The sequence below is a fragment of the Cibotium barometz genome, chromosome 29 (genome assembly GCF_041138505.1).
Source record: "Cibotium barometz isolate CiBa-2024 chromosome 29, ASM4113850v1, whole genome shotgun sequence".
NCBI lineage: Eukaryota > Viridiplantae > Streptophyta > Polypodiopsida > Cyatheales > Cibotiaceae > Cibotium > Cibotium barometz.
In genome coordinates, this window is record NC_141074.1 from 28,402,064 (window position 1) to 28,421,485 (window position 19,422).

Sequence of the window (19,422 nt, forward strand, 5' to 3'; positions counted from 1 at the left end):
AAATTAGAATGCACAATTTTGGCAGCTGGTCCAAGCCCAGCAAATTTGTTAAGCTCTTGCAATTGCAAAGGTCCAGAATGAGTAATCTCTTTAGTTGGCCCATGCCCACCAGATTTGTTGAGTGCACATAGTTAGTAAGATTGAGTGCACACAGTTAGTAAGATTGAGATATCTTAAGCTCGTGCAAGAGTCAAGCGAAAGCTCTCCTCCTATCAAGTCACCATGGAGGAAAAGATTTCTCAATCGTGTAAGGTAGCTAAGGTCCCATGCTTCACCCTTACAACTTTCTGTTCTCACATGCATGTGCAGGTGTTCCAACTGGACTAATGGACTTAGATCTGGGAACACTTCCATTCGGTGGTGGTAAAAATGAAGAGTAGTAACGATGGCTAAATGAGCAAAAGAGGGCAACTCTCCTTTGGTGGATTCTAAACTTAAATCTGTCAGTGTTTTGCCCACATCGGACAAACCACAATCATTTGCCATGATTTGAGCATGTCCAAGTTGAACTTTTTGTAGCTTCCCCAAGCCAAAAAGTTAGACAAACCCCTCACCTTCACTTCTACCATCTGAAAATTGGGGCATCCCCTAAAATCAATACCATTTTCTAGTTGAAACCCAATAAAACTGTGATCCATCAGTTCTTTGAGCCGCAAGCCATTAAATCATACAATACACAACTACCCCACTATACCGAAGGAACAACATCAACAATATTGCATCCTCACGTTATCTTGCCTTAGAATTGTGATGATAAGGCTACCTGACCTAGAAGTGAATGGTTAGTGTATCTAGCTTCCGCAAGATGCTTAGCCACTTGCATATATCCTCCATATTTGGATGCTATCGGCGAAACATTACGAATGTCACATCCAAGAAGAGGCGCTTTAGACGTTCAGGGAGCTTCAAGTAGCTCATCTCAATCAGCCTCATGATGCCTTGTAACTCATCTCTTATCACATCCTTTAAATTCATCGATTCAATTTTATCCTTCCAACAAGATGAATCTTCCCCGTATCGCCTCAACATATCACCCACTATTCTTATGGCAAAGGGGTGATAGTTTGCAATGTGGCAATCAAACACTCTAATTATTTCTAGCGCCGCATCTTTGTCCGTAGTTGATGGCACATGCCCAGGCCTGAGTGCAGAGTGCAAGAGAATCGATGCTGCTTCGACCAGATTCAAGCTAGGCATAGGAATGAGGTGTGTGGTCAAGCTCTTTAAGAGACCTCTTTCTCGAGAAGTCAACAACACTTTGCTGCCAGCTTTGAGTTGAAAGCCCAAAATTGCTTCAGCTACTTTTCTGGATGCTTCCCACACATTGTCAATAGCCAAGAAGATCGGATCAAGTGGCTTGTGCCTTCCTATAAACTACTCAACCTGTTTTAAAATACTCATCTCTAAGTAATGATGGAGGGAGCATCTCCCTCTCCCTCTCTCTGTCTCTCTCTCTCTCTCTCTCTCACACACACACACACACACACACACCAATTGCATAATTTTGATAAGACCATAAATTTGTACCCTCCTATGAATAGAATGCTACAATAAACATCACATGACTAAAATGCTTAACAATTGATGATATGTTGTAAAAACCTAATGAAGCACTTTCACACCTACCTCATTGCGGATACAAGGTTGGCATCATCGTAAGAAGCATCTGACCAATCGGTGAGATTTCTCAGTATACATTTCAACACATCGACTAACATGCTCTCTATCGCTTCACTTGGCAACTCAAAATAATGCACTTGCCAGGGAATTGCGTGTAGAGGTCATTGCAAAGGCATTGGCAGAGTGTAGATTTTCCACAACCTGGCATCCCATACATGCCTAAAATTGCAACTTTTTGTGAACTTAGTATGATGTCAAACTAATTGTCTATCACCTGCATGTAATTATGATGAAGGGATCAGTAGGTATCCATTAAGCAAAGCATAATAAGAGGAAGATGGGGTCTGGTCCACTACTTCTTAGGCAAATTGGTAAGTTAGGTGGAACTTGGACAATTAAGTGGGAGCCGATGTTGGACACCCGATCCTTCATTGGTGAATAATAACAACAGCCTCTCTCGCTCCCAATGAGTTGGAACGAGAGAAGTGTTGACTGGGACGACTCGAGACGGAATTAAAGGACGAGGAAAAAGAATGGGATCTGACTGGATACCTTGCAAAGGCGTTGCTTTCCTTGTACATTAGAATCCTCATATAGGACATCTGCATAATCATGTGCTGCTCCGCCTCAGCTCTAGAACTCTCTACCTCAGTAGTCCAAGTCTATGCAAAAAGTAAAGCATATAAATAATTGATTAGTTTCTATCATTAGGTATTAGTTAAAGAAATTTATAACTTAGGACCTTAATTATAACTCTTTTACGTAGAAGAGAAACCTATCTGCTGGATGTCAGACTCTCTCGATGTCGTGCCTCTGCAGTAGCTGCCTTTGCCATCCACAATGCAGCTCTAAGGCGGTCAATCTCCGCTCTTGCCTCTACCAACTCCTGAGTGAGTCTCTCAGTGTAGTTGTGGGACCCTACGTGACACAATCAACTTTTGCTCATTTTAAAAATATAGAAAAGTACATATAAACATGTAAACAAATGACTATAAAAAAACTTAAGAAGTAATAAATGTTTAAATACTTGGACGTTTGTCGTCGGTATCGATTGTGAGAATAAGCACACCACGTGCTAGATCCTCTCTGTGGTATTTCGTACGTCGATGCCAACTTGGGTGCGCAGAGTCTCAACCATCGACAAAGGCACAAACGCTGGATCCGTACGAGCTACACGAAGGGCTGGTGGAGACCGCCTAACCTGGTCCTAGAGACAGCCTCAGCTAGCACCGCCACCAGGCCGATGGCTAGTGTAATCACCTCCTATCCTAAGACAAACTCCACATATAATTGAGGTGGATCCGAGTGACCTGCATATCTCGATCGAGATAGTGTGGTGGCGTTGACATGTACTGGTGACATGGATGGTAACTTGAAACCTGGACCTACTGGCATGGCATTAGTTGGTATCTCGATCGAGATATGTCAGTTTAGGCTTGGGAGGCACGTCTCATGTTTTAATTGATGGCGATATCACGATCGAGGTACTCCGCCCGAGATACGTCGATGTCCCAATTTTAGAGAGAGTGAACGAAAGTGAGTACATTCATCTTGCAATAGGCGAGTAATTTTATTGCATGATAGAATCTATCATACAATAGATTCATTCCTATGATAGAAATGGGATGTAATTCCTAATCCATGTATAATTTTTGAAAACCCCAAATCTAATAGAAGGATTTATATTTTTGAACAATTTGTTTGAATTAATGCAACCTAGTTAAAATAATAGCTGGAGTCACTCAATGGTTATGCCATACATCAACCTTGTGATTCCCATTCAATGCATGCGAGTATATAAAAGAGAAAGATAAATCACACTAAAGGATACTTTGATGTGACTTGTAAAGTTGCAATATGCACACTACATATAAAAGAGGGAAAGGATCTTTACATATCTTGTAAAGTTGCAAGGTTCTTGACTTGAGGAATGGATGGAGCCATTAAGTGGTAAGTGAAGATGATATGATACTCTAACAGTTTAGAATAATTTTTCTCACACTATGTAAATATCTTGTCGAAAGCTGCTGCACGTTAGGATTAAAAGAGTATAAAGACTTTGTTATGAATTGTATAGAAGAGGAAAAGTTCATTTTAAAATTTGCAAGGCTCTTAAATCCGAATAGTTGACTTGGAGAATAGCTGTCATCAACCTTGTGAGTCCAATTAAATACATCCGAATTTAAATTAAGAAGATGTGCTAATCCACGAGTCCAATTAAATACATCCGAATTTAAATTAAGAGGATGTGCTAATCCACGAGTCCAATTAAATACATCCGAATTTAAAATAAGAAGATGTGCTAATCCACGAGTCTAACATTGCATAAACTTGCCGCATCAAATTGTTGAAAATTGTGGCAAGTTGCATGTAAAAGAGGGAAAGGAGCCAATTAGCTTTTTTCAGCAAGTGAAGAAAATGATGACATCACTTGTTTATGTTTAAAAAATACATGGTCTAATCCGTTTTATCACAAAAAAAAATCAATCTTCTAATTCAATGCTAGGCAAAATTACAGCCCATTTTTTTAAAATTGAGCCATCAAAATCACACATAAGGATTCTTTTTACAATATTTTTTTTTTTTGGTTCTTTGGAACACTTGTTCAGACTTAGTCTATGGACTTAGTCTATGCATGTAAAAGAGGGATAGGACTTAGACATGAATTTTTAAAGCTCCATTCACGTCGCTGCCAGTTGCGGGTAAACACGGTCAGACAGCTGGAGCCATTTCATTGGTAGGCTATGCCTTTATCATCAGCTGCCTGACGTTCAATTTCCCATCGTTGCGTAGTACACTCTTCTCATCGTGTGCAGATGCCAAAACACGCAGAAAATGCTGCTCGAGTTCACTGCAGAGAAAATGATGAAGCTTCCAGCTCGAGTTGGCGGCAGAAAAAACGCAGAGAAGCCTCCAGCTCGAGTTCGTATGGCCACTATGTGTCTTTAATGCATAATATATGTCTACTAATAACTGAACTGCGCTTCTTCATCTCTAATGAAGGCTTGTGGATTTGCAGACAGCAGCTTCCATGTGGGCATTTCAGGGTGTTCCTCTCTCACAGTGGGATGCAGAAAGACTTCGTGGAGCCGCTGTTTCGAGAGTTGCCGCGTGCCCACATCCACGCCTTCTTCGACAGGGATCGGGATAGCCTGCGCCCTGGGGACTACGCCATGCAGTGCGAGGTGGCTGTGCTAGTGCTCTACAAGGACTTCGTGCAATCGAAGTGGCCTATGATGGAGTCACTGCCTTTGTGAACAAGGCCAAACAACATCCTAAATCAATCGAACACATGGGTGAGCAAGTGGGAAGAGCTCTCTAAAAGCAAGGACTGGCACCAAGCCCTCAAAGCCGTCAGCCGCTGGAGTGGGAAGGAGCTCCACTACAAAGCGGTAAGGGAGTACACAGCGGCCATTGTCACCGACATCTGTCGCCTCTTAAAGTCCCCGGATGTCCTATATGAGGATTCCGATGTACAAGGAAAGCAACGCCTTTGCAAGGTATCCAGTCAGATCCCATTCTTTTTCCTCCTCCTTTAATTCCCTCCCGAGTCATCCCAGTCGACACTTCTCTCGTTCCAACTCATTGGGAGCGAGAGAGGCTGCTGTTATTATTCACCAATGAAGGATCGAGTGTCCAACATCGCTCCCACTTAACTGTCCAAGTTCCACCTAACTTACCAATTTGCCTAAGAAGAAGTAGTGGACTAGATCCCATCTTCCTCTTATTATGCTTTGCTTAATGGATACCTACTGATCCCTTCATCATAATTACATGCAGGTGATAGACGATCAGTTTGACACCATACTTAGTTCACAAAAAGTTGCAATTTTAGGCATGTATGGGATGCCAGGTTGTGGAAAATCTACACTCTGCCAATGCCTCTGCAATGACCTCTACATGCAATTCCCTGGCAAGGTGCATTATTTTGAGCTGCCAAGTGAAGCGACAGAGAGCACGTTAGTCGATGTGTTGAAATGTATACTGAGAAATCTCATCGATTGGTCAGATGCTTCTTATGATGATGCCAACCCTGTATCCGCTATGAGGCAGGTGTGAAAGTGCTTCATTAGGTTTTTACAACATATCATCAATTGTTAAGCATTTTAGTCATGTGATATTTATTGTAGCATTCTATTCACAGGGAATGAATTTATGGTCTTATCAAAATTATGCAATTGGTGTGTGTGTGTGTGTGTGAGAGAGAGAGAGAGAGAGGGAGAGCGAGATGCTCCCTCCATCATTACTTAGAGATGAGTATTTTAAAACAAGTTGAGTACCTCATCAGAAGGCGCAAGCCACTTGATCCGGTCTTCTTGGCTATCGACAATGTGTGGGAAGCATCCAGAAAAGCAGCTGAAGCAATTTTGGGCTTTCAATTCAAAGCTGGCAGCAAAGTGTTGTTGACTTCCCGAGAAAGAGGTCTCTTAAAGAGCTTGACCACACACCTCATTCCTATGCCTAGCTTGAATCTGGTTGAAGCCGCATTGATTCTCTTGCACTCTGCACTCAGGCCTGGGCATGTGCCGTCAACTACGCACAAAGATGCGGCGCTAGAAATAATTAGAGTGTTGGATTGCCACATTGCAAACTATCACCCCTTTGCCATAAGAAGAGTGGGTGATATGTTGAGGCGATACGGGGAAGATTCATCTTGTTGGAAGGTTAAGATTGAATCGATGAATTTAAAGGATGTGATAAGAGATGAGTTACAAGGCATCACGAGGCTGATTGAGATGAGCTACTTGAAGCTCCCTGAACGTCTAAAGCGTCTCTTATTGGATGTGACATTTGTAATGTTTTACTGATGGCATCGAAATATGGAGGATATATGTGAGTGGCTAAGCATCTTGCGGAAGCTAGATACACCAACCATTCACTTCCAGGTTAGGTAGCCTTACCATCACAATTCTAAGGCAAGAAAACGTGAGGATGCAATATTGTTGATGTTGTTCCTTCGGTATAGTGGGGTAGTTGTGTATTGTATGATTTAATTCCTTTTTGTGGCTTGCAGCTCGAAGAACTGATGGATCAGAGTTTTATTGGGTTTGAACTAGAAAATCAACGATTGCAAATCCATGATCTTTGTAAAGAATTTGGCAAAAATAAAATGAGTGATGATCCTAGATATTTGATTATCACAAAGGATTGTGAATATGCTCCAAAAACCCTAGAAGCTGGTGGGAAGACAAGTGTTGAAAGAATAGCAGTTTACAATGGAGATTTGGAGATAGTAAATTTGGAAGGTTACTCAAGGGTGGTAGCACTTGTTCTGAAAGATTGTGAGGCATTGAGGGAGTTAAAGTTACATGGCATGAAGTCTCTGGCCATTGTAGAGGTGGAGGGTTGTAGCAAACTACAGATTGTGGAAGGGGACTTGAGCTGGCTGCAACGCAAACTTGTGAAGTTGTGGTGGGTTGGTAATGATGATATCTTGATCCGGCATGCACTTAGGGGCATATTGATTCATGGTGATCAGTGGTTACGGCTTCTCCCTAGAAGGAGAAATATCCTCAGTATAGGTGAATTTTTAGCTCTTCAAGATGTAAGGCTTAGTGGCAGGTTGGTGGATGATGTCTCTAGCCTGAGACATTGCCTCAACCTGAAAAAATTGCATATGACCATACGTGACAGAATCCCAGAGCTGGGGAATCTGAGCAAGTTGGAACATCTAAACTTGTCCAATGATTGGGATTACTTTATTTCCATTGTAGGTAGGCCCCGTGTTAGACACATCGGAGCTCTGGATTTGAGTGGATGTTCAAGTTTGCAAGACATGGAAGTTCAGTTAACCATGTTTCCTCAAATAAAGCTAGGATCTTTAGAGAAACTGACCAAATGCAGGTTGAAAGATCAGGACAATGCAACACGCTCAGGTATTGATTTTAGGGGATGCCCCAATTTGTAGATGGTAGAAGTGAAGGTGAGGGGTTTGTCTAACTTTTCCGGTATGGGGAAGTTACAAAAAGTTCAACTTGGACATGCTCAGATCATGGCAAATGATTGTGGTTTGTCTGCTGCGGGCAAAACACTGACAGATTTAAGTTTGGAATCCACCGAAGGAGAGTTACCCTCCACCGTTACTACTCTTCGTTTATACCACCACCGGATGGAAGTGTTCCCAGATCTAAGTCCTATGGTCCAGTTGGAACACCTATAGGTGCACGTGAGAACAGAAAGTTGTAAGGGTGAAGCACGGGACCTTAGCTACCTTACACGATTGAGAAATCTTTTCCTCCATGGTGACATGATAGGAGGAGAGCTTTCGCTCGGCTCTTGCACGAGCTTAAGATATCTCAATCTTACTAACTATGTGCACTTAACAAATCTCATGGGCTTGGGCCAATTGAAGAGCTTACTCATTCTGGACCTTCACAATTGCAAGAGCTTAACAAATTTGGTTGGCTTGGACCAGCTGCCAAAATTGCGCATTCTAATTTTAGATGGGTGTGAAAGTTTGAATAATTTGGATGACCAGAACTGGATGCAGCTTAACAGCCTAAGGACGCTTGATCTGGGTGAGTGCCAGCTGAGTGAAGACACTCTAGTGGAATGGATTGTCTCGGCATCATCACCATGTTTCCTACAAAAGAAGGTAGCTGGGTCCTTCACATTGGCATTGAGAAATGCCGAGGTATTCCTTGCTTTGATCTTTTTAGTGTGTGCGCGTGTTTTTTTTTAGTTTTTTCCAAGTGGCTGATAATAACTAGTGGGTTTCATGATGATGCTTATTCTTGTGATGGTGATGAAAAGGCAAGGCGGGATAACGATGACGATGAGGATGAGGATGAGGAGACCATGGCGATGCGGGACCGGCTCACACATCGGCTCGTCCCTCACCTCCTTTCTCCCATCATGCATGATGATGAGCGTCTCAAAGATGATGATGATGATGATGATGATGATGATGATGATGATGATGATGATGCTGTCGATGATGAGTGTCTCATGTCATCCAAGGTCTATCTCGCACATTACAGAGCTACTGCTAGGTCTTATTCTCTCCGAAGGTGACTTACAGAGTTACTGCTATGTCTCTGTTGGGACGTGGATGGGCAAAAAATTCAATTTGGCGGGAAACTTTGAAATTCAAACTTCTAGCCATTTGAAGAATAAGAAGGTATCTAAAGTCAAAGAAACTTAACATTTTAACAAAAAGTCATTAAAATCATAATATGGCAGCTTAAAGGGCCCCTATAGACCTCAACCTTCCCCTAATGGAGTACCACAGCCAACTGTACTCTGATGTGAAAGAACGAAGCGAATTTGTGGAAAAAGTTAGAGTGCCATAACGTTTTCGACATTACAAAGTAGGTACACAATTCACACAAGTGCAAACAATGGCCAAATTATATTGCAATACGTGAAATTTACATATCAAGCTCTGACAAGATAAGTCGAAATTGCATAAAGTAGCTGCATAAAATTGCATACAAGCTCTACAAGCTATACTCGATGATGACCAAAATTGCACAAAGTAGTTGCATACAAGCTATACAAGCTCAAACAAAGATGTGAGCTGACCAAAATATGTATGTACAAGAGGAAAGACATGGGCAAGGCCACTCTATGCGGAGCCCTCACTCAGGGTCAGCCATTGGTTCCTCCAAAAACCATACAAGATGCTTTTTTTGGTATACAAAACAACGATCTAACATGACATGGCAAAGCAAGTATACAAATCATAAGGTTAAGGCTTGCCGCACTTACCATATTTGCAATGTGCTTCCAATTGAGGTTGGCGCCTTCTCGCTCAAGCTTCTCCAAAAGAAAGTACGTGTTATGGCAGCGAGCAATGTCCTCCTCTTCTCCGTTGTCGGCCGACTAACCACTTGATTCTAAAAGTACCAAAACAACAAGATAAGCGTTGATACTTACAAAGTAGACATAACATCAAATGAAACATACAAGATAAGCGTTGATACTTACAAAGTAGACGTGGAATGCATCCCAACCGCCACTTCCAAGGTGAGAGCTTGCTACGCTCTCCATTCGGGCTTTGGCCGCATCCTCTTGTTTCTTGTAGTGTTGGGGATTTCTTGCATGCTTTTGCTTCTCCTCATTCCAATCCTCGGTGCTCATGTACCAAGGCTTCTCACCCCCTGCCTTCACTCTCCTAGTCACATCTCCCTGCCAATGTTTTATGACGTCCACCATGTGTTCCTTTATCCACCTTATGGGGACGACATCACTACCAATGGCTAGCTTGTACTCATCCTTGATTTGATTTATGACTCTATCTTTCTTATCTTTATCCAACTTTGGCCATAAAGTCATAAAGTCATTTGCAAAGACAATGTGGCAAAGCTCACAAATGCGGCTCTTCATCTCTTGCCCGACATTATCCAAAACCACATTGCCATTGACAACTTTAAAATGTCACGATGATCACGAGCGTGGAGTGCTTTTGCCGTTAGATGGGGAAGGACGCTCACGTGGGCACGTAGACCCATCCGTGCCCCCACTTAGACAACAATCGCCTCCACATCCACTACTCAAGCGTTGTCCTCTGCAAGTGGATGAGCGACCTGAGGGAGGGGTTCTGGCGGCTCTTTGTGGGGTACAAGTGAACTAGGGATAGCGGTGGTGGTGCTGCCCGATGGTGCGGCCGAAGTTCACGCCCCTCACTCCCAAAATATTGTTGTGCCATCGCTCTTTGCTTGATCATGCCTTGTGCTAAAAAACCCATAAACTGGTTAGGCGACATGGCATATGGAGAGAAGGATGGAGAGCAAGCCGGTGTCTCATCTGGAGTGCGAGACATGTTTTTACACACACATAACAAAGCCCACAAGCTATGCATGAGGTCTTATGCATAAAGCTATTCATGAGGCCTTATGCATAAAGCTATACATGAGGCTTATGCATAAAGCATGCATGAGAATTATGCATAAAGCTTATGCATAAAGCCATAAAGATTATGCATAAAGCTTATGCGCAAACCTACAAAGCTATGCATGAGGCCGTATGCATAAAGCTATGCATGAGGCCTTATGCATAAAGCATTATGCATAAGGATTATGCATAAAAAGCACTATGCATATAAGGCCTTAAGCATAAAACTATGCATGAGGCCTTATCCATAAAGCTTATTCATAAGGCATGCATGAGGCCTTATGCATAAAGCCTATTCATAAAGCTATGCATGAGGCTTATGCATAAAGCATGAATGAGCATTATGCATAACCTACAAAACAAATCCCCAGCATCCAAGGGTGCAATAATAATCGAGGAAAGATAGAAAATCACTTACCTCTTTTTCGTAATGTTGAAAGAGAGGATTAGAGGAGCTACAAAACTAACAAAACGGTGAGGAAAGGATTAGTAATGCATATATACAAAAGCTTATGCTACACGCTATGCTAAAGCTTATGCAAGCCTTATGCAAACTATGCCGCTATGCAAGCCTTATGCAAGCTATGTTAAAACTTATGCATAAAGCATGCACGAGGCCTTATGCATAAAGCTATGCATGAGGCCTTATGCAGCATAAAGCTTATGCATAAAGCATGCATGAGGCCTTATGCATAAAGCTATGCATGAGGCTTATGCATAAAGCACTATGCAAGCCATGATATCCTAAACTAAGCCATACCCCAGCACTATGCATTAAGCATGCATGCATAGAGCTTAATGCATGCATAGATTAAGCTCTATGTATAGAGCTTAATCACATATATCTTTACGCATTATGAATGCATGCAAAGAGCTTAATCTATGCATTAAGCTCTACGAATAGAGCTTAATGCATAGATTAAGCTCTATGCATAGAGGACGTACAAAACAAAACCCCTCTTTTTGGTAGATAGAAATAGAGGAAAGAGAGGATAAAAAGATAGGAAAGCACTTACCTCTTTTTTGGTGATGTTGAAAGAGAAGATTAGAAGACCTATAAAACCAACAAAAGGGTGAGGAAAGGATTAATAATGCATACATACAAAAGCCCTAAGAACCTAATGCATACATACAAAATCGAAAAGAGAGGAAAGAGAGAAAAGAGTTTACCTCTTTTTGGTGAAGTTGAAAGAGAGGATTAGAAGACCTGCAAAACAAAAAAAAACGTTGAGAAAAGAATAAGTAATACAAAACGCTAAAAGTGTGAATAGCATGGATACACAAGGAGGTTTATCCTTCAACACATACACACACCAATTTAACAACGAAGAGGAGAGGAGAGAAGAGGGGAGGGGAGGGGAGGGCAAAAAAGGAGGTGGAGAAGAGCTTGGGAGAGAGAAAGAACCTGCAAAACAAATGAGAAAGCAAAAAAACAAGAAAATTACTCGTAATTACACACATAGACATTTTACAACATATGTATATGTAACCAAGAGGAGATGGAAGTGAGGGAACCTAGTGAGGAAGCAAAACACATGCGCACAAAAAAAAATCCAAAAAAATAGAGGTTTTGTTTTACTAAAAAAACCTGGGCCGCCGATATATGCGTCGAAATAACCGTAGAAAAAAGCGTTGAAATGTCAATGGAAAATAGCGTCGAAAAAATAATTTTCCCACGCTCTTTTCAATGGATATTTTGACGACCTTTTCGATGCTTATTTCGACGATTGCTACTTTTCATTCAAATTCAAAATCTTTCCAGATCTTACACGCCCCCGACATTTCAAGTTACCTATCACCAACGACTACCACCCTCCACAAATACTTAAGGGAGGATTTTCCTCCAAAAATAAGCATTCATTCCCATTGCAAATCAATATGGAAACCATGGACGATGCCACACCCTCAAATTTTGTTGATTTAGAGGAGAAGACACTTTGCCCATGTACTCACTGCAAATACCAAGTGGCTCAACGTCGACGAATATGCAATGATCATACAAAAAAATGTAGAATATTTTTGATGGAGTGAGTGGAACATCTAACTAGTGGCAATGCACGCTTCAACATGACGAACCAGTGGATATCCAGCCTGAACGATGGAGACCAACAAGAGTAGCCACAAACGAGGTGATCCAACAACCGGAGGAACTTGAGGCAGATTCGGAGCAAATACTAGAACATGACATGGATGACATGATAAATGCCTTACACGATGGAACAGGTGATCAAGGTTTAGAACATGAAGGGGTAGAAGAAAACACAGGACATGTGGAATACGCTTCCCAAGAAGAGAAGCAGCTACGCAGGCTTGCTCATCTTCCACTATATCATGAAGCACATGTGTCTGTTTTACGCGCTTACCTATCCATATTGAACTTGTAATCGATTTTTGGATGGTCTGACATGAGCGTATCAAAACTTTTTGCGTAAGTGATGATATCATATGCAATTAATAAGTTATGTATCTTTATATGCATTTTCTTAGCCTGACTATTTTGTGTAACAGCTTATTGAAACATCAAATATTGCCAGAAGATAATCAAATGCCAGTGGACCGCAGTCGAGCAAAAGCAATGTTGCACTCGATTGGCATGGAGTACAACACGCACCATGCTTGTCCAAATGATTGTATTCTTTATATCGACAAGAATATAATAGGCAGCAGTACAATGTTTGCATTGTGGTACATCGCGATATAGACAAGATGTGCAAAGGGAAAGAGTACTAGCAAAAGTTTTACGACACTTCCCCATCATCCCTCAGATTAAAACAATGTTCAAGTGCAAATCCATTACAGGATTGATGACTTGGCACCGTAACACTAGGTCCACGGATGGTGTTATGCGTGTGCCCATAGATTCCCCTGTATGGAAGCGCATTGAAGAGAAGTGGGTAGCCTTTCAGGAGGAGGCTCGCCATATTCGACTCGGACTAGCAATGGATGGAGTGAATCTATTTGGACTACAAAGTTCATCATAGAGTACAGCGAAGATGGTGGATACCATTTTTCTAGAGCAGCCAACGAAGGCATCTAAGCAGCACCATCTTGCTTAAAAAGCCAACACATTAGTTTAGAAAAAAAGAAAGCGGAGCGAAAATGACAGTACAATAGAAAAGATAGTGCAGTGAAAGAAGTAAGCAATAGAAAAGAAAAAGCTTTCACAACAGCACGCCTAGCATAGCAAATGAGCGCAGCCAAGCTAATGCAGCAACAACATATAGGTATCAACAACACTGTGTGTTTTGGCATCTATACACGATGAGGAGAGAAGAGTGTACTACATAGTGATGGGAAATTGAATGTCAGGCAGCTGATGGGAAATTGAACGTCAGGGAGCTGATGATAAAGGCATAGCCTACCAATGAAATGGATCCAGCTATCTCACCGTGTTTACCCGACTGGCAGCAGCTTTACCCGACTGGCAGCAGCGAGACGTGAATGGAGCTTTAAAAATTCATGTCTAAGTCCTATCCCTCTTTTACATGCACATTGCAACCTTACACTCACTCCATAGAATAAGTCTTGTCAAGTGTTCCAAAGACCCCCCCCCCCCCAAAAAAATAAAAATAAAAAAAATCCTTATGTGTGATTTTGATGGCTCAATTTGAGAAAAATGGGTTGTAATTTTGCCTAGCATTGAATTAGAAGATTGTTTTTTTTTTTGGTGATAAAATGGAATAGACCATGTATTTTTAAAACATAAACAAGTGATGTCATCGTTTTCTTCACTTGTTGAGAAAAAGCTTATTGGCTTTTTTCCCTCTTTTACATGCAACTTGCCACAATTTTTAACAATTTGATGCAGCAAGTTTATGCAATGTTAGACTCATGGATTAGCACATCTTCTTATTTTAAATTAGGATGTATTTTCACTTACCACTTAATGGCTCCATCCATTCCTCAAGTCAAGAACCTTGCAACTTTACATATGCTAAGATCCTTTCCCTCTTTTATCTGTAGTGTGCATATTGCAACTTTACAAGTCACATCAAAGTATCCTTTAGTGTGATCTATCTTTCTCTTTTTTATACTCGCATGCATTTAATGGGAATCACAAGGTTGATGTATGGCATAACCATTGAGTGACTCTAGCTATTATTTTAACTAGGTTGCATTAATGCAAACAAATTGTTAAAAAATATAAATCCTTCTATTAGATTTGGGGTTTTCAGAAATTATACATGGATTAGGAATTACATCCCATTTCTATCATAGGAATGAATCTATTGTATGATAGATTCTATCATGCAATAAAATTACTCAGCCTATATAAACAAGGGTGGTTGCAAGATGAGCGTACTCACTTTCATTCACTCTCTCTAAAATTGGGACATCGATGCATCTCGGGCGGAGTACCTCGATCGTGATATCGCCATCAACTAAAACACGACACGTGCCTCCCAAGCCTAAACCGACATATCTCGATCAAGATATGCCAGCAGGTTCGGGTTTCAAGTCACCATCCATGTCACCAGACAGTAGTACATGTCAACGCCACCACACTATCTCGATCGAGATATGCATGCCACTCGGATCCACCTCAATTATATGTGGAGTTTATCTTAGGGGAGTAGGTGATTACACTAGCCATCGGCTTGGTGGCGGTCCTGGCCGAGGCTGTCTCTAAGACCAGGTTGTAAGATTCCTCCCCCAACCCCTTTTTGATGTCTAGTATCTTCCCCTGTAATCAATCCCTCTTCAGAAATATAAAGGCCTTGTTCTAACTGTTTTAGCCTAGAGAGAGAAAAATATGCTAGAGAGAGAATATTCAGATTATGAATATTTTTGGATAGAAAATTAACTCATCTTATTAAAATAAGTTCCCCTGAAATAGAAATTCAAAAAGAATTTTCCAATGTGCAATTGGAATTAATTGGAAATAAGTATAAAGAACCTTAGTCTAAGGGTCTAGATTTTCAGAAATTTTTAGATTATGGTCCAATTAAGGTTCCTATGGGCCAATAGCATCAATCCATGTGTAGGGAGGAGATAAATCCAAATTGTAAAAAGAAAATACCCAAAAATGAGTAAATGCTCACATGAGGTGAAGAGTTGAAAATATACAAGGTTTATTAGTAAATAAACACATATGTAAGGAAGGGGAGTTCTTTAAAGGAGGTGCATATTTCACATAAGATGAAGAGTTGAAAATGTACAAGGTTTATTAGTAAATAAACACATATGTAAGGAAGGGGAGTTCTTTAAAGGAGGTGCATATTTCACATAAGATGAAGAGTTGAAAATGTACAAGGTTTATTAGTAAAAAAACTATGACACATATGTAAGGAAGAGGAGTTCTTTAAAGGAGGTGCATATTTCACATAAGATGAAGAGTTGAAAATGTACAAGGTTTATTAGTAAAAAACTATGAGCAATAAAATTTTGACACATATGTAAGGAAGGGGAATTCTTTAAAGGAGGTACATATTTCACATGCTTGAATGAGTTTTAAACTCAAAAATAATGTGATATTTTTATCTCTCATCTCTCTTGAACCAAACCAAATCAAAATGGAACCAAACCGAATCAAAAAGTAACCAAACTAGGTCCAAATCTAGTCCAAATTCAACCAAACTGACTTGGAAAATTCTAGAATCAGTTTGTTTGGTTAGGAGCTCAAATTTTCCTATAAATAGAAGCCTCCCCTTGTTGAAAAAAATATAGTGTCTTATGCTTTGTTACTCTACTCCACCTAAGCCAAAATATATAGAGTCTTATGCCTTGTTACTCTACTCCACCTAAGCCAAAATATATAGAGTCTTATGCCTTGTTACTCTACTCCACCTAAGCCAAAATATATAGTGTCTTATGCTTTGTTACTCTACTCCACCTAAGCCAAATTAGATAGAGTCTTATGCTTTGTTACTCTACTCCACCTAAGCCAAATTAGATAGAGTCTTATGCTTGTTACTCTACTCCACCTAAGCCAAAATATAGAGTGTCTTATGCATTGTTACTCTACTCTACCTAAGCCAAGAGTTGTGAATTCTTTAATAATTCACTAGTTTTTGATACTTCTCTCTTTCTTCAATCCCCATTGGTGGCTCCATCAACATACTAAACCAATTGATTGGTTGGGGGCCTCTACCGTGAATAAAGAATCAAGCAAATTATAAGGTAAGTATATTGAATTTTGATCTTTCTATAATTTCTCAATGATTCTCTCTTCTCAACCCCTCTCAAGCTTGAGAAGTTTAATTGGTATGGGTTTTTAAATGATAGTGAAGTTAATTGGTGAATAGTAGTGAAGAGTTACATAATTTAATAAATGCTATAGAAGTTAATTTCCATTTATGTTTAAAATTCTAATGGTTTTTATGTAATTTCTCTCTCTCACTCAAGAAATGGTCATACTCATGAACCATTCTCAATCCAAATGAAGCTTTTCATAAAGCCTTTCCTTAATCCAAGATTAAGCTATGCTTGAGGCCAAATTAATGGCTTTTTGCTATGCTTTTAGATTATGCACATTGATGATTCAATCCATTATGGATTGATGACCCAATTAGAGACCATTCTAATTGTTTTCTTAATGATCCAATTAGAGACCATTATGGATTGATGATCCAATTAGAGACCATTCTGATTATTTCTTTAATAATGAGCTTTATCCCTTAGAAAAAAAATTGAGATTTATCAGTCATAGTAGCGGAGCTAAGGCAAAATTTTTATAGAAATTACGCATAAAATAAATTCATTCAAAGTATAAAAAGAGGAATTCCTACCATATTCTAGGAACTATCATCCTAGATTAATTAAAAGAATTTTATTATGCATGGAGATGTGGGTGTTGCATGTAGATGTAGATGTATGGATGTGAGTGTGAATGTGGAGGTGGATGTATACATGGGACGTGGATGTATGCATGTAGAAATAGATGTGTAGATGAGGATGTAAATGGAGATATGGATGGATGCATGTAGATGTAGAGGTATAGATGTAGATGTGAATGGAGATGTGAATGGAGATGTGGATGTATACATGTAGATGTAGATGTATAGATGTAGATGTGGATGTGGAGGTGGATGGATGCATGTAGATGTAGATGTATAGATGTAGATGGGAATGGAGATATGGATGTATGCATGTAGATGTAGTTGTGAATGGAGATGTATATGTATACATGTAGATGTAGATGTATAGATGTAGATGTGGATGTGGATGGGGATGTATGCATGTAGATGTAGGTGTATAGACGTAGATGTGGATGTAGAGGTGGATGTATGCATGTAGATGTAGATGTATAGATGTGGATGTGAATGTGGAGTGGATGTATGCATGTAGATGTAGATGTATGGAGGTGAATGTGAATGTGGATGTGGATGTATGCATAGGGATGTAGATGTATGCATGTAGATGTGAAGGTACGCATATAGTTGTGGATGTATGGATGTGAATATACGATTGTGATGTGAGGGAATCTGAAGTGATGAGATGGAAATGATGTGATGGGATGAGTATACATATAAATGGAATATGGAATAAGTAATGTAGATTGAGGAGAGATAATGTGGAAAAATGAAAGTTAAAATAGAAATTGTATTATAAACTGTTTGTAAATGCTGTTTGTAAATGCTGTCTGTAAATGATTGTTTTATGTCAAGAATGCTGGGGGGAGCATTTTGACCGTCTTGTGATTAAGGTCGTGATGAGAAAGTTGCAACTGCTGACGGGGAGTCAATGAAGGACGTCTCGCGTAGCAAGGTCGGCCGAGGTCTTGACCAGCCTCGGTGCGATTAAAATGGTGAGCTTCCGGTACGGTGGATGAGGGGCCAAGGAAGCGGCCTATGCGTGAAGCGCTAGGTTACCTGCGAAGGATCCTAGAGGGTGCTGACCATACGGTGCTCGGGCTCTGGGTCGCCTAGGATACCCACGCGTGCGTCGAGGAAGATATTGGAACAGAGTTGGAGTTGTTTTCTGAAATCGAGCATGGATCTGGTTGATTGACCTTGCTGGTCTTCAATGGATGAGTCCATGGCTCCTTATATGGATCTGTTGGTTGATCTTGCTGATCTTCAACGAGAGTCCATCATGTTAAGTGATTATATTGCCAAGTATTATGGGCTAGGAACTATCGAAACGGCTCCTGAGCGTTCTAGTTGCCAATGATGCCATAGATACTCTGATGAAGGAATGATGGGAAAAAAGCGTTGATCCCAATGATCCAAGTGCAAGTTTCTTCCTTGAACTGACTAAGTATCTTATAGATGTAATCGGATCATCTCGATCAGAAATGATCTTGACTACGTTAGAGTAAAAAGTTATCCTGGTGGAATCGCCCGTGCTTTCCGGTAGAGGAAGTTTTTCCGGGTTCGGTTTTGGAACAACCAACGGATTAGTCTCTTATCCGGATATCCGTGGGCGAGGCCCCGAGTGTGGGACCCCTGTCCCGCGCGAGAAGCGCTACTTCCGCTGCCAGTATCCTGAATCCGTTGCTCGGTGGGAACAGGGATCTTACAGTTGGTATCAGAGCATTTGGTTAATAAAGATCAACTGAGAAGATAAATATGTCAAAAATTTATCAAGAAACACAAAAAGGTTATAATTGTGTGATATAACTCATACAATTTGATATTCAAACTGAAATTCATAATTTGGTAATTGGTTCTTCAGATGGAAGTACCGCAATTATATAGAAACCCGGACTTGCTTGAGGCTAGACATGATAGTATTTACCTTATAATTCCAAGGGCCGTCACTACCTGTATATACCGAGAGTATACTGCAGCTCTTTACTGACAGTATATACGAGTAAATCTAAGACTTGAAATTATAAGCGTTAATGCTATCTAGATGATGATTTCGAATGTGATTGATATGATTTTTAATTCTGTTTGAGAATTGATGAATTGATTTGGATTCTGATTGAAAATGCTGATTGAAAAAAAAATGTTGATTTTTAAAAATTAGTTGAAATATAATGAAACCACAATGAGGGGGAATGGGACGAGTGATGATATTCAT

The 19,422-nt window shown here is 40.4% G+C and overlaps 3 protein-coding genes across 4 annotated transcripts; all 3 read left to right on the top strand.

The window, feature by feature from the left end:
* The first annotated feature begins 4,418 nt into the window (after positions 1 to 4,418).
* On the top strand, positions 4,419 to 6,125 carry LOC147622007 (uncharacterized). 2 transcript variants are annotated; one of them, XM_086823658.1, is made up of 3 exons: positions 4,419 to 4,546; positions 4,640 to 5,120; positions 5,401 to 6,125. In XM_086823658.1, the coding sequence occupies exons 1-2, from the start codon at positions 4,437 to 4,439 to the stop codon at positions 4,875 to 4,877; spliced, it is 348 nt and encodes a 115-aa protein (XP_086679784.1). In that variant the 5' UTR covers positions 4,419 to 4,436; the 3' UTR covers positions 4,878 to 5,120; positions 5,401 to 6,125. The 2 variants fall into 2 exon arrangements, with proteins under 2 accessions (XP_086679784.1, XP_086679783.1); XM_086823657.1 differs by having other exon boundaries at positions 4,419 to 5,120.
* Positions 5,874 to 7,528, top strand: LOC147622008 (uncharacterized). Its single transcript, XM_086823534.1, has 2 exons — positions 5,874 to 6,413; positions 6,635 to 7,528. The coding sequence occupies exons 1-2, from the start codon at positions 5,874 to 5,876 to the stop codon at positions 7,526 to 7,528; spliced, it is 1,434 nt and encodes a 477-aa protein (XP_086679660.1).
* A 249-nt stretch (positions 7,529 to 7,777) lies between these two features.
* On the top strand, positions 7,778 to 8,673 carry LOC147622009 (uncharacterized). The gene is made up of 2 exons (XM_086823659.1): positions 7,778 to 8,254; positions 8,374 to 8,673. Exons 1-2 carry the CDS (start codon positions 7,868 to 7,870, stop codon positions 8,632 to 8,634), a joined length of 648 nt encoding a protein of 215 aa, XP_086679785.1. The 5' UTR covers positions 7,778 to 7,867; the 3' UTR covers positions 8,635 to 8,673.
* Positions 8,674 to 19,422: the final 10,749 nt, after the last annotated feature.